General features: G+C 31.4%; 2 protein-coding genes across 7 annotated transcripts; one reads left to right on the top strand and one right to left on the bottom strand.

Moving 5' to 3' along the window:
- Nucleotides 1–3,984: 3,984 nt before the first annotated feature.
- On the top strand, nt 3,985–7,417 carry LOC105770168 (cryptochrome-1). Of its 2 annotated transcripts, XM_012591250.2 has the most exons (5): nt 3,986–4,489; nt 4,921–5,139; nt 5,358–6,064; nt 6,152–6,942; nt 7,046–7,417. In XM_012591250.2, the coding sequence occupies exons 1-5, from the start codon at nt 4,189–4,191 to the stop codon at nt 7,047–7,049; spliced, it is 2,022 nt and encodes a 673-aa protein (XP_012446704.1). In that variant the 5' UTR covers nt 3,986–4,188; the 3' UTR covers nt 7,050–7,417. The 2 variants fall into 2 exon arrangements, with proteins under 2 accessions (XP_012446705.1, XP_012446704.1); XM_012591251.2 differs by having other exon boundaries at nt 3,985–4,489; nt 6,152–7,417.
- Nucleotides 7,418–16,771: 9,354 nt separating this feature from the next.
- On the bottom strand, nt 16,772–21,218 carry LOC105770166 (probable pectin methyltransferase QUA2). Of its 5 annotated transcripts, none has more exons than XM_012591245.2 (10): nt 20,917–21,217; nt 20,465–20,601; nt 19,898–20,362; nt 19,689–19,821; nt 19,156–19,396; nt 18,626–18,851; nt 18,373–18,548; nt 17,943–18,246; nt 17,490–17,628; nt 16,772–17,382 (listed from the first exon to the last, which is right to left on the bottom strand). In XM_012591245.2, the coding sequence occupies exons 1-10, from the start codon at nt 21,073–21,075 to the stop codon at nt 17,224–17,226; spliced, it is 2,139 nt and encodes a 712-aa protein (XP_012446699.2). In that variant the 5' UTR covers nt 21,076–21,217; the 3' UTR covers nt 16,772–17,223. The 5 variants fall into 5 exon arrangements, with proteins under 5 accessions (XP_012446699.2, XP_012446700.2, XP_012446698.2 ...); XM_012591246.2 differs by having other exon boundaries at nt 19,898–20,359; XM_012591244.2 differs by having other exon boundaries at nt 19,898–20,601; nt 20,917–21,218.
- Between the last annotated feature and the right edge of the window lie 5,578 nt (nt 21,219–26,796).

Genomic DNA, 26,796 nt, shown 5'->3' with positions numbered 1-26,796 from the left:
AAGGAAACTTGATTGCAAAATAATTAAAAAAGCAGAAGGGCTAAATGCGCAAATAGACCATTCCGCAAAAACACGCGGATCCTGCTAGCGGGTCGGCTCGGCTAAATCGGGTTAGGCCAAAACGACGCCGTTTTGGGCCTTTGAGACCACTCCAAAACGATACCGTTTTGGTATCCTATAAAAACCCTAAAATTTCCAAAAAATTCATTTTAACCCCTTACTTAAAAAAAAGAAAGAAAACTCTTCAAAACTCTCCCCTCAGCCATTGAGTTCGGTCTAGGGTCCGGTCAACTTCCGATCACCGGCCACTATGTCGACCGCCGTCTGCCGGCGACGGTGCCGCTGTATGCGGTGGCCGAAAAAGGCTAAAATCTCTGGTTCAATCCTTTCAAACCCCCTAAACCCAAATCTGAGTTCAAAAACCCTGACACATTAACAAAAATGCCCCAAAAGCTCAAGAAACCTTTCGGTTTCCAGCCGTCTTTCCTCGGAGACGACTTCCTCGGTCGTCCACGGCGTTGAAAACCCGAAAACAGGTGAGTTCCTTCCCTTTGTCTTTTATTTTATTTCCGTATGTAAAAAATAAAATAAATAAATAAAATAAAATAAAAGTAGACTACAAAACGAAACAAAAACTAAAATGACAATAGATATAAACCTTCGGGATTTTTCGATTGATTTTTGAATATCCGTCCCCTTTACATTGTTTGATTTTTGGGCTTATAAAGCTGAAATACAAAATGTTTTTCTTTTATTTTTCACTGTTATTACGCTGCCTCTACTGTTCTTGGCTGCTATTTTCGTCCTTCTTGCAGGTTATGGGGCGAGGTCAACTTGTTGTTTTGGTGCAAGGCTGACAAGCGGTGGCAGAGGAGGCGTACGGCCACACATGGGAGCAGCAAGGCTACGGTGCCCTAGGGTTGGGGATTAGGTTTTTTTGCTGAAATATTTTAGGTGTTTTTGGGCTTGTTGGGCTAGGTTTCAATTTGGGTCAGTTTGGGTTTGATCATTGGGTTAGTTGGGTTTGTTGGGCCTATTGGGCCTGGGCATAAAATTGGGTTGTACAAGTACTTTAATTCATATTTGAAATATAATCATACAAAGGCTTAATACATATTTAGTACTTGAGTTTAACATATTTTATTTAACGTGGTACTTGTATTGTTTTTTAGTCTAATGCGATACATATATTTAACAAAAATCACACATTATGGTACCAAATTAGTAACTCGTTAATAATATTAGCAATTAACTATACTTAAATCAAATTTAAAATTTAGAGTAAATACTAAAAGTTAACACCATCACCTTTGACTACCAAAATATATAATTTTTGTTAGATACTGAACCAAAAATAACACATACATTAAAAACCATATTAAGAAATTCGGATATCAAGTAATATATTAAGCTTTACAAAACTATATAAATAATTTTTTTATTTTCTAATATTAAATAAAAAAGGAAATTGGGAATATTTAGATTAAATAGAATAAAAGCACATAATCACAATCTAAGATGAAAGATTGAAATTGAAATGTGATGGATGGAGAAATGGGATAAAAAAGGAGAAGCATCATAGATGACTTTTAACATTAACACAAAAATGGAATCTGAGCTTTTTTTATGAAGAAGAAAGGAAAGGTATGGGATGGATGGCTGTCCCCTTTCAATATCTAAAGCTTCCAATGCAATCTCTCAAGTTGAGATACATCTAATTCTCTTTTAGAGAATCAGATGCAATCATTTTATAATTCATTCTCTTCCCATATCAGCATCAATTGAACATTACGGCATGTTGACAATAGGCTTTGTCACAATTTAAACACAACATGTTTTAAGTGAACATGTAAAAGAATCGGTAAAAGAACCCCAAATGGTTCAAAGCAACCAGCAAAACCGGTAAAAGAACCGAACATCCACCAAACTAGGGAGGACGACTACGAAACCCGCTAAAATTACGTACAAGACAAGATAAAAACTTTCGAAAGTGAAAACTTATTTAACAATGGAAAACAAACAAGCAAACATGTAAAACTTAAATACAACACAGGTTCAAATTGACTCGTGAAATTACTTATTATTTCAAAATAGAAGCAGATTAAGAAGCCGATAAAGAACCATTATTCAAGTATCTACGACCAACACACTTTTCAAGAAAAACTACTGGTCGTTAGTGAAGGTTCAACGACAACACCATCATTTGTCCATCACAGCTTAGGAAGACAATGAAGATACCTACAAAATAGATCTATAAACTGAAAAAAAAAATGAAAGCACATAGAGTAAATGAAGAGCTCACAAAATATATTTACAAACTAAAAAGAGAGAAGGCACACAGAGTGAATAAGAAAAAAAAGAAAAAAAGAAAGAGGGGGTTGGTGTAGAGGGAGAAAAAGGCAGATGATAGTCAATACGTATGCTAGCGTCATCGTTGAGCAAAACAAAAAAGAAGTAAATAGCTTAGAAAAATGTAAAACAAATTTAACCATTTTTATTTGAATAGATAATGTAAAAAAAATAATTATAATAATATTTTACAATTATGAATTAGAAAACCTATCCAAATAAAGAAATGATGTTCCTTTCTCCTGCTTCAACCCAAACATAAGGTTGAGATACCTCATTTATTTTATAAAAATATATAAATGGAAAATATTGTTATAATAAATCATTTCTTTTGTCTTTTCATTATTTACCAAAAGAAAAAGAAAAGAAAGCTTGAGGTACCTCATTTACTTTAATTTCTTTTATTAATTTTAATTATTCAAATAATATATAAATTTTCTTTTACCTTTATAATTATTTATCCAAACATAATGTTTGCATGAAAATTTTAAAATTTAAAAGTTTTAAAATGCCAATAATTTAAAATGAATCATTTCAAAATGCTAATATTTGTGATTGTTTTGCTTGGATAAATATTTTTTTATATAAAGTTTACTCATTGAAATTTCTTTAGTAAAAGTTAATTATAAAAGAAACAACAATGAAAATCAAATGTTGATAATGATAATGAATTGTAAAAAAATAGAGAAAAAATAGAATACTTAGATTTTATTATGTGGAAACCCTTTCGGGAAAAAAATCACGGGCAGTGGAGAAGAAAATTCACTAACTATTAAATTCGAATGACATAAGAGGAGAGACGATTACATCTATTTATAGGTTTAAAAATCTTATTCTAATAGCAATGCAGTAATGTTGAAACACCTTATTCAAATCAATATCAAATAGAAGAAGTGTACTTCTATATGGATTTCACTTGTGCAGTCTATACCGTAGCGCAGGGGCCTCCGCCCTCACAGATCCCCCTATCTTACCACTTTTTTAATAAGAATTTAGATTACACAACTCTAACACTTGTCATGCATTTAAAATTTCGAACTGATCTATTATCTCTATCATATCGATAGAAAAAAGTGTGTATATATTGGAATTAAATAAAAACCATCCTTAAAGTTTCAAGCTTTTTATCGATGATATTAGTATTACTGAGAGCTATTTAGATGAAATAAAAACAATGAATTTGAGTTGAGTCACTCAAATTACATATAAAATTTGAAATTTGTATTATTTTTATTTACATAAATAAATTGAAAATTTGATAAAAGAAATTCATTTTCCAGGTCTAAATAGGCTCCTATTATTCCAACCCGAATCCATTTACAACCCAAATAAAATTTATTCTCAAAATCAATCATTTAAATTTGAGAATAATAAAATCTGATTCAAATTAAGAATGGTGAAAATGGGTTTTGAATATCTTGAAATTACAAAGTATATGATACAGAAATAAAGCGAAGGAAGTAATTAGAGTGGTGGGTGGGTTTTTGTTTTTGTTGCAAAGGATAAACAAGAAATTGAAAATCTTGAATAAAAATAAAAAAAGTTGTGGCTGCAAATTGCCTATCAATTTTCTTGTGTATCCCCCCATTTCCATTAACCAATCCTCTTCACTCAGGCTTCATATATAGAAGATATTCATTGAAAAAAAAAAACAGAGGGAATAATCTTTAAAAAATAATTTGTCATTTGCACTATTATCCTCCATTAATAATGCTTAAAACCTCCTTTGGTTCACAAAATAGCCAGAAAGATAAAACTTTTTATTTAGAAACCAAGAATTCCGTGCCTTATGGTATATAGTTAAGCAAAGATAAAATCTGGGTTTTTGTTTTGGGAGTTATGTCTATCATAGTTTGGTTTAGAAGGGATCTTAGAGTTGAAGATAATCCAGCACTCTTAGCCGGAGTTAGGGCAGGCCCTGTTTTTGCAGTTTTCATATGGGCACCTGAAGAAGAAGGCCATTATCAACCTGGAAGGGTTTCAAGATGGTGGCTTAAACATAGTTTGGCTCTTCTTGATTCTTCTTTGAGGAGCCTGGGAACTTGCCTCATAACAAAGAGATCAACTGATAGTGTTTCATCTCTTCTCCAGATTGTTAAATCCACTGGTGCCACTCAGCTCTTCTTCAATCACTTGTATGGTTAGTCCCCCCCCCCCCATTTTCTTGTAAAACTGAACAAAACTATGATTATATATAACAATTGCGGCTTGCATCAATCCAGAGATAGATTCTTATGATTGTGATTGTTAATTAATTTTGTGTTTCTCAGTATGTTCTCATTTTGGCATCATATGTTCCCAGTAGTTTTCATTGATGGTTTCCACTTTCTTTATTTGTTAGTTTCGATACGAAAAGATGATTATATCAATATCTAATATATAGATATAGTAATTGAGTGTTATGAGGTTTGCATCAATGGAGAAATAGATTCTTATACTTTGTGGTTTAAATATGCCTTGGCTTTCTGCAATCTTTGGTTTCTGATTATGTTCCATTTTAGTAAGCAATGGAAAAAGAAAGTCTATGTTTAACATAAGTGGAAACTTACTGCCTTTTTCTTTGGGGTTCAGATCCTATATCTCTGGTTAGGGATCATCGAGCAAAGGAAGTATTGACGGCCCATGGTGTAGCGGTTCGATCGTTCAATGCGGATTTGCTTTATGAACCTTGGGATGTAAATGATGATAATGGCCGCCCTTTCACTACTTTTACTGCTTTCTGGGAAAAATGCCTTAACATGCCTTTTGACCCTGAGGCTCCTCTTCTTCCACCTAAAAGAATAATTTCAGGTTATTCTCCTTTGAATGCCCCTTCCTTTCGTCATGCATATCCGGTTATGGGTATGGGATAATGATCCCTCAAAGACCTTACGAATAACCGTGTTGATTAATATAGCTTTTCCATATTGTTAATGTATTACAATGGTCTAACATAATTGATTTATACTTGTATTGAGACTGAGGCTCACCTTGAAACTGTACATGTTTATTGTTCAATCTGTGTGTAGGTGATGTGTTAACTTGCACTACGGATGTGTTGGTGTTTGAAGATGAATTGGAGAAGGGAAGCAATGCGCTTTTAGCTCGAGCATGGTCACCAGGGTGGAGCAATGCAGATAAAGCTTTGACAACGTTCATTAATGGACCTTTAATTGAGTACTCGAAGAACAGAAGAAAAGCTGATAGTGCAACAACTTCATTTCTTTCCCCCCATTTGCATTTTGGGGAGGTTAGTGTCCGAAAAGTCTTTCATCTCGTTCGAATGAAGCAGGTTTTATGGGCTAATGAAGGGAACAAAGCTGGTGAAGAGAGTGTAAACTTGTTTCTGAAGTCGATCGGCTTGAGGGAATACTCAAGATACTTGAGTTTTAACCATCCTTACAGCCATGAAAGGCCTCTTCTCGGACATCTTAAGTTTTTCCCTTGGGTTGTCAATGAGGGTTATTTCAAGGCATGGAGACAAGGAAGAACAGGTTATCCATTGGTGGATGCTGGCATGAGAGAGTTATGGGCCACCGGTTGGCTACATGATCGTATTCGAGTTGTTGTATCGAGTTTTTTTGTCAAAGTTTTGCAGCTTCCATGGAGATGGGGTATGAAGTATTTCTGGGATACCCTCTTGGATGCAGATTTAGAAAGCGATGCTCTCGGTTGGCAGTATATATCCGGTACTCTCCCAGATGGTCGTGAGTTCGACCGCATCGATAATCCGCAGGTTTGGCTGCAGTTGTTTTTAGCTCGCTTTCATCAAGTGTTTGATATCTAGTGTATGCATTCTGATCTAGTTAAAAGTTTTTTACAGTTTGAAGGTTACAAATTCGATCCGAATGGAGAATATGTCCGGCGGTGGCTTCCAGAACTTGCAAGACTACCAACTGATTGGATTCACCATCCATGGAATGCTCCTGAATCTGTACTCCAAGCTGCTGGCATCGAGCTTGGATCAAATTACCCTCTGCCTATTGTAGGAATAGATGCTGCAAAATCCAGGTTGCAAGAAGCACTTTCAGAGATGTGGCAACTAGAAGCAGCTTCAAGAGCTGCAATTGAGAATGGAACTGAGGAAGGCCTCGGAGACTCTTCCGAGTCAGTGCCATTTGCATTTCCGCAAGACATACAAATGGAGGAAAACATTGAACCAGCAAGGAACAATGCTCCAGCTACAACACGGAGATATGAGGATCAGATGGTTCCTAGCATCACTTCTTCGTTGTTGAGAGGTGAACATGAAGAGTCTTCTTCGTATCTTAGAACTTCAGCAGAAGATAGCAGAGCAGAAGTTCCAGGAACTGTAAATATAAATCGAGAACAACGGAGAGACACATTAAACCAAGCGATTCCAGAAACAGCACGCAGCCTGCAACTTAACTTCCCGATTGGGTTGAGAAATGCTGAGGATTCCACAGCAGAATCATCTAGTAGTAATAGGAGAGAAAGGGATGGCGGAGTTGTTCCAGTTTGGTCCCCGCCATCTTCGAGTTACCCCGAGCAATTTATAGGTGAGGAAAGTGGTATCGGTGCAAGCTCATCTTTTCTACAAGGGCATCCACAGTCCCACCAAATCATAAATTGGAGGCGATTATCTCAAACCGGGTAAATTCATCTGAATCATCGTTCCATATCGAATCCATATCAAACCGATCAATATCAATCCAATGCCTGTGTAACCATGACTACTTCACAATATGATTTACAGGTAAAACGAATACACGCCAAAGGCAGGTACCTAGTACTTGCAGAACGCTCAGTCTAGTGGCCGGATTGGACGATAACATGGCATGTTATCAACCCCATATATTGTCCACGAATCTAACTCGACCTGCAGCCAACTCGGGAGTTGGATGAATGATCAGCTATCCAATGTTCTACCATACGCATAGCTCTGCTGTATAGTGTTTTGTCTCCTTTATATAAAAGGGTAGATGAGATTCATGGTAGAAATGTTGTAATCCTGGAATAAAAACAGGCTTCTGTGTATTTACTTTTTAACTGATTAGGAAGTTGTATTGTATAACTCATTCCTATTGCTCCCTCTTTTTTCTTTTTATTTAATTACTTATGTTTGTCATTTTTACCGTCAAATTTTCGGATATAAATTTAAAGGAGATATGGCCTTCCAAGAATATTAAATGATCGATGTGTTCTGATGCTTTTGAGTCTCGTAACCATGTTTTTTTTTTCGGTCCTTGTGGCAACTTGTTCTAGGTTCTTGTGGTATTAGGAAGTCTGTTGGTACGTGGCTTTAAAATTTTAACTACTTGTTTAAAAGGTAAGTCGTTCCTTGTCTGCTTGCTCAAATTGGCCTGGAATGCAATTGTGTATTTTATTTGGTGTGAAAAGAATAGTCTTCTAATTCTGTTGAAGAAAATTAAAGATATTGTACGTTTTGGTCTTAGTGGTAGATGTCCCACTGAGTCATTCCCTGTCAATAACCGATAATGTTTTCAATGGAGTATGAGAATGTATAGGATAGGCTTATGGTTTTAATTGTTGTAATCTGTTGTGTAAGTTCTTTTGATTGTTGTGGATTGCTAGATGTATCAAGTTTCTTTTTTCTGCTTCTTGGATAATACAATTTACTTATCCAAAAAAAAAAAAAAGTTGAAAATTAAATCCTCTTAAATTTTGTTATTTAAAATTGCAACCAAATCATTACTATTATTAATAATTTCCATCAAAATTTATTAACTTAACATGTTGATTAGACTATCATTCATCTTTAAAGTTCTTTTTGTTTAAGTTATAAATACAATAAATTTTATTACATGTATTAAGCACTTGTGTTGATGTTGTTTAAATGTATCATTTCATATTATAATTTTATATTTGGTTAAAGTGCAAATTTGCCATCACACTATAGGTAAATATTGAAAATTTCCACTATATTTTATTTTCTTTGATATCTGTCATTTAACTCTCATGCAATTTAATTTTACTACTCAATATTTGTAACACCCCAAACTCAGCCTAGACGTCAAGGCCAAGTCTAAAGAGTTACATTGACGATATTAGAACTCCACATTTATGCTTGCAGATAAAAAGAAAATCATTCAACACGTTATAGCAATCATAGAATCAACCAACATTCAACCGTCATCAAATATCGTATTACTAGAGAATATTGAAATTTACTAATAGTATAATTAAAGGGTGATAAAGTGATTGACCGAGCTTCCACTACACCGACCCGATCAAGTCTACGACCCACCTAAAATTCAGTCAACACAAAATGAGTTGTAAACCCAACGCATAAGAGTAATGGATTTAACTAAAGCACAATGATAAAAGTAGTTATCGGATCTCAAGTTCCAATCAGAATTAGAAGACATTTAGTATGGATTTATTGTATCAATTTTATAATAGAATAGTTCCAGTTCAGATACAGAACAGATCAGAAACAAATGCAGTTATTCCTACCCCAATCCTCTACACACCATCTCCGTCCATCCCAATACATCATTTAGGGTGTAGAATACCCCTCATGCCCTACACACCACTTAGTGTCAATATGACACTTTTCAGAATGTTTGCAGCCTAGCTGCCAGATCAATAGGCGAGTAATGCTGAACTCACATATAAGTAGTGGTCTAGCCACCGAATCAGAATAGGTCACTTCCTTCTTTACATGATTTCCCACCTAATGCAGTTACAGATTACACATGTCAAAATGTACACACAGTCGTTCAGATTCGGTAAACATTTATATAATCAGAATCTCAATCTCAAATTATTAGATAACAATCTTACGACCAAATTCAGATCATACATATACATTACAGACAGCCCACATTTGCGTTAACAACACTTACGACCCCATAGATGACTTCCAAAACTGACCCACATGCCCGTGTGATTCCACATGGCCTGGCACACGCCCGTGTGATCAGCCGTGTGTCTTACACGGCCTAACACACGCCCCTGTGGTCTACTCGCGTGATCCTAAATCTCAAACAGTAAGCCACATGACCTGGACACACGCTCGTGTCTCTGGCCTGGGTGGTCCTTATCTTGTACTCAACGAGATACACGGCCTACACACACACCTGTGTCCTTGGCCCGTGTGAACCCTACATTAGCATGCCCACACATGACGGGGGAACACGTCCGTGTCCCCTACCCAAGTGGCTCGAATTTGGTAAGTAGTGTGTTACACGGCCTACCACACGACCATGTGGCGTCGACAGCCATGTTTTTCGGTGCCTAAAATTCACAAAATTTAAGGTTTTCGGTACGCACTTGAAGAGATTTCGAAGCAATAACAATGTAAAGGATCTCCGAAGCCTAAAATGACCATCCAATAACTCAGTCAACCAACTTTATCGACAATAATGCACACCTATACACATAATACTTTATGTCGAAGGTTTCGACACGAAACCTTCCAACGAAATCAAACTTACCGGAAGGTCAACAATGGTCACTTGAATTGTTGAGTTGAGGTATGCTACTCTCGATATCCCCGACTAAGAGGAAACCAAACGACTAATTATCAGAAACTACACAATATGCTCGAGATGCCGAATTTAGAACATTCTACGAAAACAATAAAAGAAACTACGGAATTTACTGAATTGATGGTGAAACTTACTCAATAACCTTTTGATCGATACAATTAACGACGTATAACTTCGTCTAGACCCATGCTTATGACCGTGATCAAAATGAAAAAGAAAAATAAAAGAATCGAAAAGAGAAAAGAAAAGGAAAGGAAAGAAAAGAACAACAAAAAGAAAGAAACGAATAGAAGATGACGACAAATTTTAAATCTTTATAACTTCCAACCAAATTCTAGCGCTTAGCAAAAAAAAATGTTTACGATCACGTACCTCGAGATTTAAACATAGGCCCAAACAGAATGCAGAAGCTTAACCAATAAACCAGTAGGCTTATTCTTGATATAGGTTTAAACTGAATTAAACTTATTTATGTCATTCAAGGATAGAGGTTATCTTTAAAATAAAATAGTAAAATTTCTAAAAATACAACCCAAACTCCTGACCTCAACCACATAAACAAAGCACATAACCACAAATACATAATCAATTACAATGGAAATCCAACAGTCAAACATTAAAATTTTTGAGGCGTTTCAATATTAATTTTGATTATTTGAAAATAGAAAAATTCTTTCAAATATTTTATTTTAATAATTAAAATAATTTGACTTATAAATATTAATAATAATAAATTAAATTAAAATTTCTATTTAATGAAATAAAATAAAAATACATATATCATAAATAAAAAATAAGTTTATTTTTATAAAATGATCATTTTATTTGATTTCAATATTATATTAATTAACTTATTATTGCTAATTATTGAAAATATAAAAATATTTTTATTAAATTTTGTCTTGAAATTATTTTAAAGTAAAATTGAATAGAAAAATCCAATGTGGCAAAACTTTTAAAGCAACAAAATTAAAAATAAAATTAAAGTATAATGGTAATTTTTTTATAAAATAATGATAAATATCGATTAAAATGAGGTATATTTTCACTTAAAATATAGTGACAATTCTACATATTAACCCTTTTATATTCAAAATTACCTACATTAATTTTGACTCTTATTGTTTTTTAATTAAATTGTAATTAATTTTTTCAAAAAGTTAAATTATTTTTAATAAAAATGTTGAATAAAACATTAATTTTTTATTATATTAGTGTTGGCAACATGCATGACATAATACTATTTGTTTTATATACCACATCCACAAATAATTTTAAATTTATAAAATATTCAAAAAATTTAAAACCTTATAAAAAGTTGATAAAAATTTAAAAGAAAAATATGGAGTACATGTGGATAGTTATGCGGCCTACCATGTTTAAAAGTTTAACATTTTAGTCATTATTCCCGTTAAAAAAATAATTCAACTATTTTTAAGGGTTAAAATCAAATTCAACTCTTTTAATGTTGAAAACTAAGGGTGTGACAAAAAGAATGTAAACGTTGAAAACTAAGGGTGTGCTTGATACACCATTGAAAATAAAATTTTCAACATTTATTATTTTAAATGTGTTTGATTTTTTACTTAATATAGAATTTTCAAGTCCGTAATTTTAGAAAATAATACATCGATTTTATTTTATTAAAAAATTAAAATAAATGATCTTTTTTAAAATGAGATATTCAAATTACCACATGTATCTTTTATCCAAAAATATCAAAATAAGAATATTAATAAGATTAAATTTAAAATAAATAATATTTTAAAATCAATATTTATTTATACTGAACAACATAATTATATTCCGTATTTATATTTACTAATTTACCAAATAATTTTTGAATAGAAATTTAGCACTTATAAAATTTAACCGTAAAATTCATTACTTAATTTTTAACACTCGAATTTCAATTTATCAAATACCCTAAATTTGATATTATGCCTTCCAACTATTAAAAAATGCATATTTGAAAGTTAAATTGCTAAAAGATAATTTTAACAAAAAAAAATCTAATTTAATCCAACCATTGTTGATTTTTATTGATTGATTTTTATTTTACCTAAATTTGTTGAGTTTTGCTATTCTAAAAGATTTGCAAGACTAAACATAAAATTTACTCTTAATTAAAGCAATCCAATAGTAGACTAAATATAGCATTTATTATCGATTAAAGTAATCTAATAGATTTTCTTTTCTTTACATAATGTCTAAAATTATCTATAGTCCTCTCTAATGCATAAATAGAAGGATAATGCACTTCAACGCACTTAAACTCATACCCCTTACATTAACATCAATATTCATACTAATCGAATTAAGACCCAATCAACATTGATTACGTATCTTTCTTTATTTTCTCGTTTAAAGATAAAACTGAAAAGGCATGAAGCTATCAAAGTAGAATGCAAGTCACTTTTCATCTTTGCTCTTAATAATGGCCATTCAATGTAAAGTAAACATATTTGTGTAAATCTTTCATTCATCAAAAACCTACCAAAATATAGAACATCTATTTTGTCATTTCTATGTATTACTCAAATTTTATTGTAAATTTAAATATGAATTAGTTTTCGATATCATACGCGTTAACGTAAATATATAAATTTATATTATTATCATTACAATATTAAACAAGTATGCATTATATTTTATTTTTCTAATTTAAAACTAAATAATAATGTTATTAATTTAAAAATAAATTCAAATTGTGTAAAATATAATCAAATTAAACTTTACAAATGATCATATAATTTTTAATTTTCTAATAATTTATTTTCATAAGTGAAATAATTATTGAGATTACATAATTTAATTGTATTAAAAAATACCAATGGAATAAATTAAAGACAATTTAAAATTCAACTTCCTAAAAGGTTAAAATAAAGTCTATATTAAAATAAATACTAATAATATTACAAATATATCTAAATTCTCGTTATCATCTTCCATTCTGATCTTCTTTTTAATCTATCATCATTGTCATTATCTTCAATCAACATTGAATTTCGGATGCAATTAATTTATTTGGAGTTGCAAATTACTTAAACTATAATAACAAATAAATGATTTGTATACAAGTATAATTATAATACTAATTAGAAAAATAATATAAAATAAAATTGATAAAACATACCATTATAAAGTGAAGCGTTGATAGTGAAAAAGTGAATAAGGGTGAGTTAAAATAAAATTAGTATGATATTTATAAACTAAGTAAATGTATGATAATGATGAATGAATATTATAATTTTACATCACCGCTAATTAAATCTTTTTCCAATGCCATTGTCATTTGATTATGTCTTGAAATTTCTATTAAAAACCATTACTTTGATACTCCGTTATTTTACAGATACTTCAAACTTACCAATACTAATAATTTCTATTTGTTGAATGATATTTATAATGATAAATCTTAAGTTTAATTGGTATACAATTGTAACACTAAGTAAATACTAATTTATTTAAAATAATATATTCAACTGTGTAGCTCAAATTTTTTATATGATTTTATCTAGTATTTTTTATAGATATATCTAGTATTTTTAACTGTATAATTCAGATGGATAAAAGCTCTATTTAAAAAAATATTTATTTAATGTTAATTTAGTAATTGAATGAACATAAGATGATATTCTTATTAATTCAAAAGTTTGTCTTGTGTTTTTTATATAGGTTAAAATGTGCTAGAAATCTCTATATTTTTATTCATTGAATTTAGGTACTCTATTTTTAGAATTCAAAATTTTGGTCCAACTATTAATATTGTTAACCTTTTGTTGTTAAATTCAAGTTAACTACAAAGTCATTTTTTAATTATATGGCTACCAAGTAAATATTTTTTATTTAAAAATATTGCAACAACGAATTTAACAAAATAAAATTAACAGTGTTAACAGTTGGACCTAAATTTTGAAATATAAAAAATTAGAAGGACTAAATTCCATGAAATAAAAGTACAGAGACTTGTGACATATTTTAACCTTATATATATCATTGTTGATACAAGTCTCAACAAGGAAAAAAGTAGGGAGGAGAAGGTGGTGGTGCAAAGGAGGTCGGTTCACATGAATAGGCGAAGAGCCAGAGAAATGTAAGAAGATGAGGTAGATTGTTAAGGGCTAAGAGGGTTGTTTGTTGAGAATAAGTGCTTAAAGTCACTAGAGGTGGAAGAAGATCTCTTTCTCTTCAAATAGGAGGATACCACTTGGTGCCATGGCAGGGTGGTTACTGTCACGGAGTATGTGAGAGGCATGCACGTTAAGACCCATTTTGTTATGCTTTTTGAAGGAGCACAAACTTGTTACACGCAAGTGATCCTTAATAATCCCTGAAGAGATTGTTCACACATGCTTACCCATTTATTACAATGAGTTTTAGTGTGCATGTCTCTCACGTACTCCGCCATAGGTATTAAAAATTATTAAATGTTATAAAAAATTAAAAATACTTCTTCTTTTATAAATTTTATTATTTGTATAATTTTGAGGGGAATTTTGTATAACCCTTAAAATCCAATTAAGCCTTTTTAATAATTAAAAAAATCACTTAAGCCCTGTACAACAATAGTTTTCCATCTAATGCCACGTCAGTCGCTATGTCATTAAATTTTTCACGTCAATCATCATGTCATCACTTAACGGTCTGTCTAGGGTTCTAATGAAAAACAATATTACAAAGGCTCAATTTATTGCTAATTTTTTATTAAAAGCTCAATTGATTGCACTTTTCAACTAGGAGTTTCTTTTTTAATACTTAAGCCTTATATAAATAATAAATATTTAAATATTTAAATGTATTAAAATATAAATATAAAATATTATAATGTTGAATATTAATATAATAAATTATTTAAATTTAAAATTTTATTTTAATAGAAAATTTTAACAATAATAATTTTAAATAATATTCATAATCTATTATTGAGAAATATTAATAAAAATATTTTAATTATATAAATATGAGTATTTGTTTAAATGATGCTTAGCTTCATTTTTCATTCCTAACTCTAACATGTCACTATCCACTCTCATAAATCTAAAATATGTGATTTAAATTAAGTTTTAATTATGTGTTGTTTATTATTGAGTTTATATAAGATATTAATTATCATAAAATATTTTTTTGTTTCCCAAGGTATCCGCTAAAGCGAGTCCATTGACTAGTCCTCCGTGTTCTGTAGGCCCATTAAAGGGGTAGGCACTGACCACGAGTTTTAAAGTTACTTCATACTCAAGGCGAGGATTGAACGCTTGACCACTAGTTAAGGTAGGAAATAAATGCTTTCAAAAAAAAATTGAACTCATGACCACTGTTAGAATTGTCCATGGGTCGGGCCATCCGACCCGGTCTGAAGACCCATGCAAAAAGTGTGAGGGTTTGAGAAAAAATATAGGCTCGAAAAATAGGCTTAGGCAAAAGAAATAAGGCCTGTTTAGAAAATGGGCCAGGCATCGGGTAAGGTTTTTTCTTGTCCTAGCTTGGCTCGAATTTGCAAAAAAAAAAATCTTCTATTTTGCTATCATTTTCCTACTGTTTTCCCACTGTTTTGCTATCATTTCACTATCATGTTGCTACTATTTTGTTGTTATTGTTTGAATATTGTATAATTCTTGTTTTATTGTTAATTTTGCTACTATTTTAGATGCATTTACTTATTAAATTGCAATTATCTTAGTGTTATTCAAGTATAAAGATTTTTTAAAATTTATTTTCAATTTGTTGGGAAATATTTATTTTAATGTGTTTAGTGTTTTTGATGAATTATATTTTTAATGTTTTATATATAAAAAAATAAATAAGAAATTTTAATGCCGGTAGGCCGGGCCAGGTTTTAGTATTTTTATCTGGGTCAAGCTTGGGTAAAAATTTAGGCACATTTTTTGGGCGAGGCTGAGCCCGAGCGTAGAACTTTGTTAGAGCCCAGCCCGAACCCGGCCCATGGACAACTCTAACCACTAGTTAACATAGGAAATATTATCTTATTATAAAATAAATTTCGATTGTCAAAAGGGAATATTACAATAATATTTTGCAACAAGTATATTTATATTGTTTTTGTTTGACTAAAACAACTTCTAAAAAATGATTTCATAAAATTTGTCAAACAAAGGAAAATATTTTAAGCAAAATCATTTAAACACAAGAAAATTATAAATTATTTTTAGAAAGTTGTTTTCAGTGAAACAAGTGCAGTCTAAATATAAATATTAAACATGAAGAAGAGATCCACTTATACCCTTTTATATATTGTTGTACAATTAATATTCTAACGATCTAAAACTGTCATATTTAATATTCTATTCATATAAATTATACATGTCAAATTTAATATAAATTAAGATTCTCTATTTGTTTTATGTAAAAAAAACTTCTAATCGTTCACTAAATATCAATATATATAATATTTTAAATTATTATAATAAAAATATTACATCAATTTAGAAATTTATTTACATAACAAATATAATTATATTGATAAATTTAATAATTAAATCGTTAAATATTAATCGTATAAAAATATATAATTAATTTTACACCAATGTAAATCGCTTTCTTAAACATGAATATTTAAGGAAAATGAAGGGAGGGGATGGCATTTACTTACATCATTCAACATCATGGATATTTTCAACTGAAATTCTCAGTCCAAATGCATGACCTCATTAGATATGATAGGTCCTAGTCCCCATCTATTACTGCATTCTAACTTGTCATCAAAACTCAATCACATGTCTTCACTTTATGAATTTAATTGCTCTGCCCCATTGGCATTTATGTCAATTGCCCCCATAAATTCATTCAATCAATTTTGAATATTTAGGTTTTAATAATATTAAATTTAAATTATTTCGAATTTAAATTTTATTTAAATTGAGATTAAATAATTATGTATGACAAGTAAAAGCGTGGTTTTTGAAAAAAAATGCAAATAAAAACGAAAAATGATTGGATTGAGTTTGGGATTCAGATTAATGAATGAGTTTTCTTCCATTGAATATGAATGATATGAAGAAGAAAAAATCATCATCAATGGCAACTGCCGAGGTTTCACAGCTTACTGCTTTTGCTTATTCTTTAGATCATCTTCACAATTTTAATCATGTGGGTTGTATAGTTTATAATGAGACATTAACATTAAATTTTAAATCTAATGCAATACTCGTTATCCACTTGCAATGGTGCCTCGGATTGAGTACTTACAAGGTCCTACGTATGCCTTACGGATCCATAGGAGTCAGTCAGGTTGTTGGTTCCGTCGACTTTCGTTCTCGTTTTTCCTCCTTTTATCTTTCTGCTTTCTCATTTCCATTCTAAATATATAGTATCCCCCATTCATGGTGGAGCTTTTATGAAGATTACTTAAACATGCACAAAACACCGTGACTCGAACTTCGGGTTTCATGAGAAACTGTTCTTAGCTTGGTTGTCTCTTGAAAAAGGGTTTCTGACAGATAAGGAGTCTCTCGTCGTTGTTACTTTCGATTTCTATGACACGGGCTTCCCATTTCAACCGCCTAGTTAGAACTCTAGCTGAGTCAATAAGCAGAGCCGTATCGCGGATTATTATCCAACCCTGCAACAACCATCAAATGAATCACATCTTAAAACGTAGCAAAAGAAAAGAACACCATTGGAAGTATTCGAAACCATATTTGATAGTTGATAGCTTGGTTTTAGTACCTCGGGACGAAGCATCCGGTCTATCTCAGTGAATATATCAACCATGGTGCACCTCCAATGTTGACTAGACTCAAGAGATAGAAGTCCTTCTGCATGTACCATATCGTAAGTTCTAGGATATGTTGGAAATGCTTCACACCTGAAAGTGATCACAAAACAAATTAAGCACGAAACAGAAAAGGAAGACATATGTTGCTCATATTTTAGCGAACACAATCTAACAAGTAAACAGCATAGACATCCTCAGGTAGAGTTTGCTTCGGATTAAGTCTTATGAATGTCACAGGATGAATGCATTTTAAAAATAAACCGCACATTAGTTCATTGCCCATAATTTTGTTTACCCCCGAGGGAAAGCATATTAGGTTGCAAAACTCATTATACGGAAAATGCATGTATTAAAACAACACAACAAAAGCAATAAAGAAAAGTTTAGCTTGAGAAGAGAATCACCAATCATGTAATACACCGAAATAGCCCCGGTCAAGAATCAGGGGAAGGTACTTAGGTCCAGTTGTTGGGACTACATTCATTACCCAGACAGACTTCCTGGCTTCCAGTAATGCAGCATTTAAACCACCATAGCGAGCATTCATGTCTAACACATTCCTGAGCATGTTATAAGGTGGAGAAGGATCCTCGTCGCCAGGTCTCTTCGGATGGTCAGAGAATATTAGCGGTGATAGAAGAGACCAGTAATTACGAACAATTATCCTATAGTTTGCAGTATCCTCATTGAGTTCATCCAAATGTAGACCTCATAAAATACCGAAATGATTAGAAAATAGATGATTGGAGTGGTGGTCAGAAATTTCTTTAATCATCGTCTTATCATGATGGAATTGTTACTTGTAACATAAGCATGAGAAGAACATGAAATTACCATATAAAGCTAGTTCACTTCGGTTTAAGTTAGATCTAGAAGGCCAAGTTGCCCTCTCCTCAATAGGGACCCATCGGCGGCTATGCATTCCGCCTATACAGTTCTGAAGGGGTCGATAATACGGAAATTCAACATCTTGTACTTTGCTACAGATAGAAGGACCCGAACCAGACTTCCTGGTAAAAATTATTCACGTAGTCAAAATAAATTCTTTTTTGAAGAAAATGGACGTAAATCGAGGAAACAGCCTTACCGGGAGTTATAACAGGTTTTTTTACTGGTCTTTTTCCACACAACAGTTTCATCTTGTTGCGACATCAATTCCCAGCATAGGTTTTCTGCAAAATCACGAACAAAGTTCCACCTTTTCTGTTTCTCTTTGTTCCGAAGAGAACTCTGAACATTGATAAGAGGTGAAGTCCACACAAAGTACCCGCCCGGCCTTAGAACTCTATCAACTTCAATCAAGAAGGTACCGTCTGCAGCGCACATTTAACATAAAAGTTTAATTGTGACCAGCTCAAACACAAAAACGAAATAAACAATGTTGAAAAAGTCATATATATGAGTAGAAATATGTTTACAAATTATAATTAGCAAATACTATTAAGAGTTTGGCTAGGAAAAAGTGAAGTTGACCATGGTTTTAGTGCATTCCTTCAAATTATCCATTGGTTGGCAGGTGTGAACTAAGCAGTCAAAACGAACTTTTGGCTAGGAATTTATCATCTAGAGAGCGTTTAACATTTTAAATAAGCACAGTTGGAAACTGTTAACTGATACCTTTTTTATCCCAGTCAATACCACAGCGCGCACAATGCAGCAAATCAAAAGAAAGAGATGGATACGGTAACTGTTTTGAACTGAAAGAACCAATCATTGCAGGAAGGCCCCTTTCGAGAGTGAGTTGGACTTGACTGCCCGAGGACTCATAATTCGCAATGCAAATGGTTAAGATCTGTTCGGAAAAGAGATGTGCTCCAAAGCTGCCATATCCACATCCTATATCCAAGATGGTCCGGATCTGCACAAGTAGCCTTATGGATTATGCGAAAGAAAACTAATGGAATCATGGCACCGTGAAATACCAGTCCTGTTCATAGTAGCTTATTAAGAACATTTTAAGTTAATTCAGCTTATATAGACAAAATCACAATGTGCAAGCCAAAAGGTGGCAATTAAATAAGAAATGATAACTTCAAAAAGTATGTCAACTGGGAAGCTAAACAGATATGATGTTACTATAGGAAGTAAAAATCATTGAGCAATGGAGAAGTACAAGCTCAACATTTATGTTCCGGGAAAATTCTGATTACCCCAGCTTGTATGAAGTTAGATTCATTTCTCAGTCCAATCATCTCAGCAATCTGATGGGAATAGTCTTCCACACCATCAAACATGAGTGATGCTGAACGGAAGGAAATCTGTTCTTCCTCCAACATCATCATCCTGAAATTGCATGAATCGAGTTCTAAAATACTTCTATAAGAAGGAAGTTAACCGACAAGTGAAACACTCAGCTCACCTCTTGGTTAAACTGCCTGAAGTAAACACCTCTTGACCAGTGATTTTAACATTTGCAACCCAAATGATATCTCTCCCAGTTGGCCACCTTAGAGGAATTTTATAGTTCATAGGTGGAAGAACTAGACAATTTTGTCTAGACCCTTGTCTGCATACTCGATCATACTCATTGCCATCCGAAAAACCCGAATCGAGATTCTCCGAAACATTAAAGCAGGGAATATAGTTCTCCAACTCTCCAGGACAAAATTCTATTTCTTTCATCCTTGAAGTACCAAAAGAAAGCTCCCCTATATCCCACAAATCAGAAACAAGCTGCTCTTGGAGTCTCCTAGAACTATGAAATATATGACCTCTGGATGATGTTGAAATGGAAAGTGTCCACCAAAATGAACCGGTAATAGCAAGAATCACAATCACAACTAAACTTGACTTCAAAAGTAGCATTGTTAACCTATGGCGACTTCTTGGGGTTCCAACAGTGAAAGGATCAGATGCAAAACCATTGTCAGTGGCATCGTATTTAGTAAGAGGAGAATTATCTGAAAAAAGTGACCAAAAAGGAAACCTGTGGGAAGATTGGTTTCTATCAAATTCTTCCTTTTCTGTTTGTTCTTTCACTTGGGAGTCCAAAAGATCATTGCTGCTGCTTGTGACCCGTATTGCAGGTGCACCTCGGTGCAGAGGCCTTGACATTTTTATAACCTGAAATCACCAACAGTTTTAAGATACTAGATCTATAAACACTGCTGAAAGTGAAATTCAAAGAAAGCAAATATTGAAGAAGTGGCTTTTTGAGGAAAGTAAAGTAGACACATTGAGTTTCACAACCTGAAAGTAATAAAGGGTGAGCTCATTACCATTCAAAATCATTTGTTTTCCATTAAAATATAACTCTCTTTACTACCCAATTCTAAAATCTAATGAAAACCCAGATTAAAATGATCAATACCCAATTTGGATCAACCATTTGAAAAACCAAAGTCATAAAAAATAAAAGAAGAAAAGTTTGTGAGATACCTTTTTGTTCGTAAGAACTGAGCTGGAAATTGAAAGATAACGTAATACAAGTTGCCTTCGATACAGTAAGAGTGTTGAGTAAACGACTTTTCTATCGATCCAATCACGACTAAGCTCGTGAAAAAATAAAAACTCTCCATATATGATCGTAATAATCATTCAAAAACAAAGAAATGGTATGGTTTAAATACATGCCAATGTCTTTAATAAATGAAGATAGACATTTTTTGAAAATTTTGAAACTTTTACTCATCCAAAATTTTATCTTCAGACAGTGTTCTCTGCTATAAACGCGGTAAAGCGCCACCAGTACCGCTCGAGCGGCCACCCCAACTGTAAATTATTTTATTTTACTTCCATCATATTAATCAAGTCTCATTTTAAAGTATTTTTTTATTTAAGTTATTTAATAATTTAGGGAACACATAAGACTAACTATATATAAGGGACGGGATTTAGATTTATTTATTTATTTATAGATTTGTGTTTAGGTCGGTTCAAGTGATATATTTAAATTATTGTTTAGGTTCAGATTTTTAATTTATTTTAATTAATTCTATTCGTATTTATTTTTATTTAAAATTGCATATATTCCTATTTTAATTTAAATAATGTAAAGAATTAATCGCAAGCTTATCATTAGATTAAGAGATTGTTGATTAATAATATTAATTATAATTATTATAGTAATACTTATATATTTTTATCGTTAAATTTAAATAAAAAACTTAATAATTAGATAATAATCGAAAGAAATTGGTAAACTAAAACAGGATCCAAAGATAATACAAAACCAACCGTTGAGTTGAAGTTGGTGTGGGCGTAGATCTAACAGAAAAACGACAACGCTTTTATTTTTGTTTATTGTGAAATCGAGTTTGACTTATGCTGGAAGGGCTAAATTCGGACAAACCCCCCTTGCTATTCGGTATATAATATATATGTATGAATACTATCCTCGAAAAATTAATTAAATCCTGTTGGTATGATAACTAGGGTGTTTATCATTTTAGGTGCGATTTGAATTCGAGTTGCGTTAATCGCATTGTTATTAGAACTTTTCTTTAAAAAGAGTTAAATTTTGAAAATTGAATACATTCAATTATATTTTTAGTGATTAAAAGGTTAATAAAACCATCATTATTTTACCATAAACTAATGTTGACATGGTGGATGAAAATAATGAGAAGCTGACACGTGATGTGTTGTATAGAAGCATGCTCATAATTTTTTAAAATTTAAAATATTAATAAAAATTTTAGAAAATATATTTCAAGTTGATTTAAATTTAAATATTTATTAACCCATATTTATTATAGATGCGATTATTAAAAAATAAAATATCATTTGAAAATCATAAAATATTTTTTAATTATAAAATGTATAAAGTTGGCTAAAATTATAATAAAATAATTATTAAAATTATAACAAATATAAAATTGCTTCAAAATTTATAAAAACATAAAAAATTATAAAAATCATAAGAATTACTACTTCTAAAAATTACAAAAAATCTAAAAATCCTCCAAGTCAAAATTTGTAATATATATTTAAAAGCACGGGTTTGAAATTTTTTTGAATTATCGAGGATATCTTTTATTTTCCATCACATTACTAAATTCACAATTAAAATAATTATAATTTAATAGAAGTTGTTAATAATCACCCATTTAAAAATAATTATTCGTTAAAAAGTTGTGATAGTTTTAAAATAAAATTATTACTTGAATAAAACTCTAAACATCTTAATTATCACTTAATTAATATTAAAGTTAGTTATCTTAATTAATTATTGTTCCAAAAATGTTATTTTGTTTTGATTACATAAAGTAAAACTATATTTTATATTTAATTTGTTAAAAAAAGGCTTTAATCATGGTAGAACCAAACACATCGGTATTCGTTATCATTTTATTCGGAATCTTGTTTCTACTGAAGAAATTGTTTTGAAGGCTCGTGATACAAATGAGCAAGCTGCAGACATTTTTACCAAGTTGCTTCCGCAAGCAAAGTTTCAAGGAACAACTTGGTGTTTGTAGCTTTGAATCAAGATGGAGTGTTGAGCATTTGAGTGCAATCTTTTTTTGGGTGTTTGAAAGAGAACACGCAAGTAAAAGCATCAATGGCAACCGACACTTTTCCATCGTCTACTCAATCACTCCTACTAATAGTATTATAAAAATATAGAGAATAAATTAGGCTAGAAATTAAAGTATAAGAGTTAAATTTTAAATTTAAACATATTAAAAGGATTAAAATTAAAAATTACTCATTGTTAAAATGCCAAAAAAAAAACATGATGGTGTGTGCCACGAATAAATCTAAAAAAATTAAAAATATTTGAAAATTACTCATTGTTAAAATGTCAGACATGTTAATCAATTTCATTGAAAGTTACATGCATGAACACTTCCATACTTCATAGAAGGAATCTACATTTTAATAACAACAAAGTGTACCACAATAGCATTTCATAAATATATGATATTTGATTAATATAATCTCATTATAGATTCTGATTATTTCTGTTTTTTTATAGATAAAGCTTAGAACTACTCAGTCTCTCCCTAATTCATAAATAGGAAGATAATGCGCCTCAGCATACTCGAATCCACATCCTCTTGTATTGGTAACAATGCCAATACTAATCGCGCTAACTCAATTGGCGAAAAATATATATATTTAAAACAATTAAAAGAAAAAGGTTTTTTATATAGAAAAAACAATGCAATTAGTAGACTATTTATGTCTAAATGAAAGGGACAAGCAATAATTTTCAGACCAAGGTTTTTGTATTTATACGCCGACAATCGACATACTCTTTTCAAGGGAAAAATACATGTGTAGGTCATTTGATGTCTCAAAGCTCAGATCCAAACTTGTGTAATATCACACTAGAATTCGTGATAACTGTGGCCGTAGGAATAAAATCGTATCATTTTTATATTTTCAAAAATAAATTCTCTAAAAAGTTGTTTTTTAAAATTACTTAAAGACAAAATAAATTAGAAAATGTGAGGTAGAATATGCTTAAATGTTAATTTTAGTTTTTTATTTTTAAAATTTTAAAATTTTCTAATTCTTTCAGTTTTTTTTGTAATATATTAAAAATATTTTATAATTTTGCTATTTTTGTAATTTATATAATTTCTATGATTTTTCATTTTTTCACAATACATTAATACTATTTTATAATACTTAATATTTTTTAAAATTTTAAATAAAATATATTTTTCTATAATTTTATAATTTTCTAAATTTGTTATAATATTTTAATAACTATTACGTTTAATTAATTAAAATTCAATTAAACTCTCAAAATAATTTAAAAATTAATTAAACTCTTCCCATCAAATATCACATCCGCCACCATATTATTTTCATAACAACCCACTTAATGATTCATCAAAAGTTTCGAAAAAAATGTATATTTTAGGTCTCAACTAATTACTAATTTTCAATTAAAAAATCAATTTATTGTAATTTTTATTAAAATTTAATTAATTCTTGAGAATTTTTTAACATCTAAACTTCATTAATAATCCCATAACGTGTATATGATTTCAGTTTAAGCCAATGGTTTTACATCAATGATTAGAGTTTAAGGTTTGGCAGTTCATTCTCTTGCCTAAGTTAACCCACTTTATCATTTCATTAAAGTGGTGTAATAAAATATTAACAAAATATCCACATTTATTATTTATATATTTATTGGTGACTTAACATTTAAACAAAGGCTTCTATAAAATTATAAATCTAGATTGATGAAGTAGTAAAACTCCATTAAAGTTTGTACTATTCAATTTTTAATTTAGTTTTTTTTATGTATAAGGGATAATAACAAATTTAATCTCAATTTTATACTTTTCCTCAATTTGATCCCTACTCTTTTATTTGTAGCAAATTAGCTCTCAATCATTCATTACTATTTTGTCTAATATACCATATTAGTAAATAATTTAAATTTTTTAAATAGTAAAAAATCATAACATTTGAATAAGGACTAAATTGATAAAAAATGTAAATGTTAATAAAGACGGGTCAAATATTTATGAAATTCGAATTTGCAATATACTCAATGTCATCCCTAGATAGCAAGTACTAGAATAAACCCCCCATAGTTTTTTCTGCTAATCTTTTGATTAGCATCAATCAAGCACCAAGCAATGGATAAAAAGTAGATGACACGGGAGCCCACACTCAACAAATCTTGGTGGAAAAACTGGCTATTATTATTATTATTAGGCGGATGACCACTTTATAGCATGCTAGGTATATGTAAAAATGCCCCAATCAAATGGCGAACAATAATTGCGAAAATTGAAAAACCCGATATGTGAAAAAGGCTTAAGGACCATTCATTTACCTCTATGACCTATTTTAAGCCTCTCAAACAAATTCCCCCATTGCATGTGATGTGCTCGTATAAAAAACTGGGTGCTTAGGGAAATGTCAGAAAGTTATTTCAGTACTCTATCCCATTTCTTATACAGCAATAATCAATAAATTTTGCATGTGAGGATCTGGATCTCTGGGTTCCTTTTTTGCCCTTTTAAGCCCATTTACACTAAAAATTTAAATTTACATGTCACGCCCCGACCTATGGGTTAAATTTCAAATTAAAATTGTGGACTGTTGAATTTATTTTAATTTTTTGTTTGAGCGTGCAATTGGGCTTCTATTTAGGCCTAATCTGTCAAAATGCTAAAAACCTTAGTACAATATATACATGTGCCGCATTTTTTAGTGTACAAAATCTTAGTGTGCCGAAACTCTAGGCATTTCTTCCTCGTTGCCGAATCACACCTTGCTTGTTCGGATTCTATTGACGTGTAGGTCTGTCGACAATTGTACCGTTTCCAATTGCTGTAGATTGGTAAGCAAGATTCCTTAGATTGGTTAGACTCTGTTTTCGGATGCGCAACTAAGTTGCGTTTTACTTCTTCCCGTTTTGCTTAATTGGTCTCTTTCGGATCTTGCCGAAGACTTATGTTGCCGATTCTAATGTTATGTATTTGCATGTGCTTGCCGTTTGAAGAACCAAATCTAGGTGAACTGGATCGAAATTAAACTAAAAGAGTGTGCCGAAATAGTGAAAGTGTCTCACGGGCGTGTGGAGTGAAGTTGTGTGTTCTAACTGTGTTATGCCGTGTGGGGGGGCTTAGGTCAAATGTGTGGGTGCTTCGAGCATGTTTAGTTGCTTTTTATTATTATTATGATTACTAAACAACCTTGATTCGTGATTGTGAATGCACTAGAAACATCATATCTGAAAGGGGTACATCCTTTGTTAAGTCGTTGAAAAACTGTGAGCATTGTTTGGTTGAAAACTCAATTGTGTGACGTAAGTATGGTTGTACTATGCTGCCATTTTTATGAAATGATGTTGTTGAGTATGTATGATGATGTTTCAATGATATTTCTGCTCATACAATTGATGCATGCCTACTGTTACTGCTTAGACAAACAATTTTTACAATTTCATGATAGTCGCATAATTAATACTGCTACTGTCACTATTTCCTGTCACTAATAGCATGCCATACTGTTGCATAAGGGTTGGGTTGTTGAAGGAGGAAGTTCAGGCTTTAAAAGCTGGATTGGTTCCCCAATCAAATTCACTAATATACTGGCAGCTCATCCGTAAATATTGTTTTGGTGTGTAGGGCTGGACGAGTTCTGGGAAACTCTTACTGTGGTGTGTAGAGATGAATTGGGTAGTAGACTACACAGTCATTCATGAGTTTGCCATTGGATACTGTAAATTTTGTAGATATCATGATTTTGATTTGTTCTTTGCACTGCATGTTTGTATGCTATTATCACTACACCAAAACTGGTTTTTAGCGGCGTTTTTTTAGGCCTTTAGCGGCGCTTTTT

The sequence above is a fragment of the Gossypium raimondii genome, chromosome 5, assembly GCF_025698545.1.
Source record: "Gossypium raimondii isolate GPD5lz chromosome 5, ASM2569854v1, whole genome shotgun sequence".
Lineage (NCBI taxonomy): Eukaryota > Viridiplantae > Streptophyta > Magnoliopsida > Malvales > Malvaceae > Gossypium > Gossypium raimondii.
The sequence above is the reverse complement of the archived record's forward strand: the minus strand, read 5'-3'. Positions and strand labels throughout refer to the sequence as shown.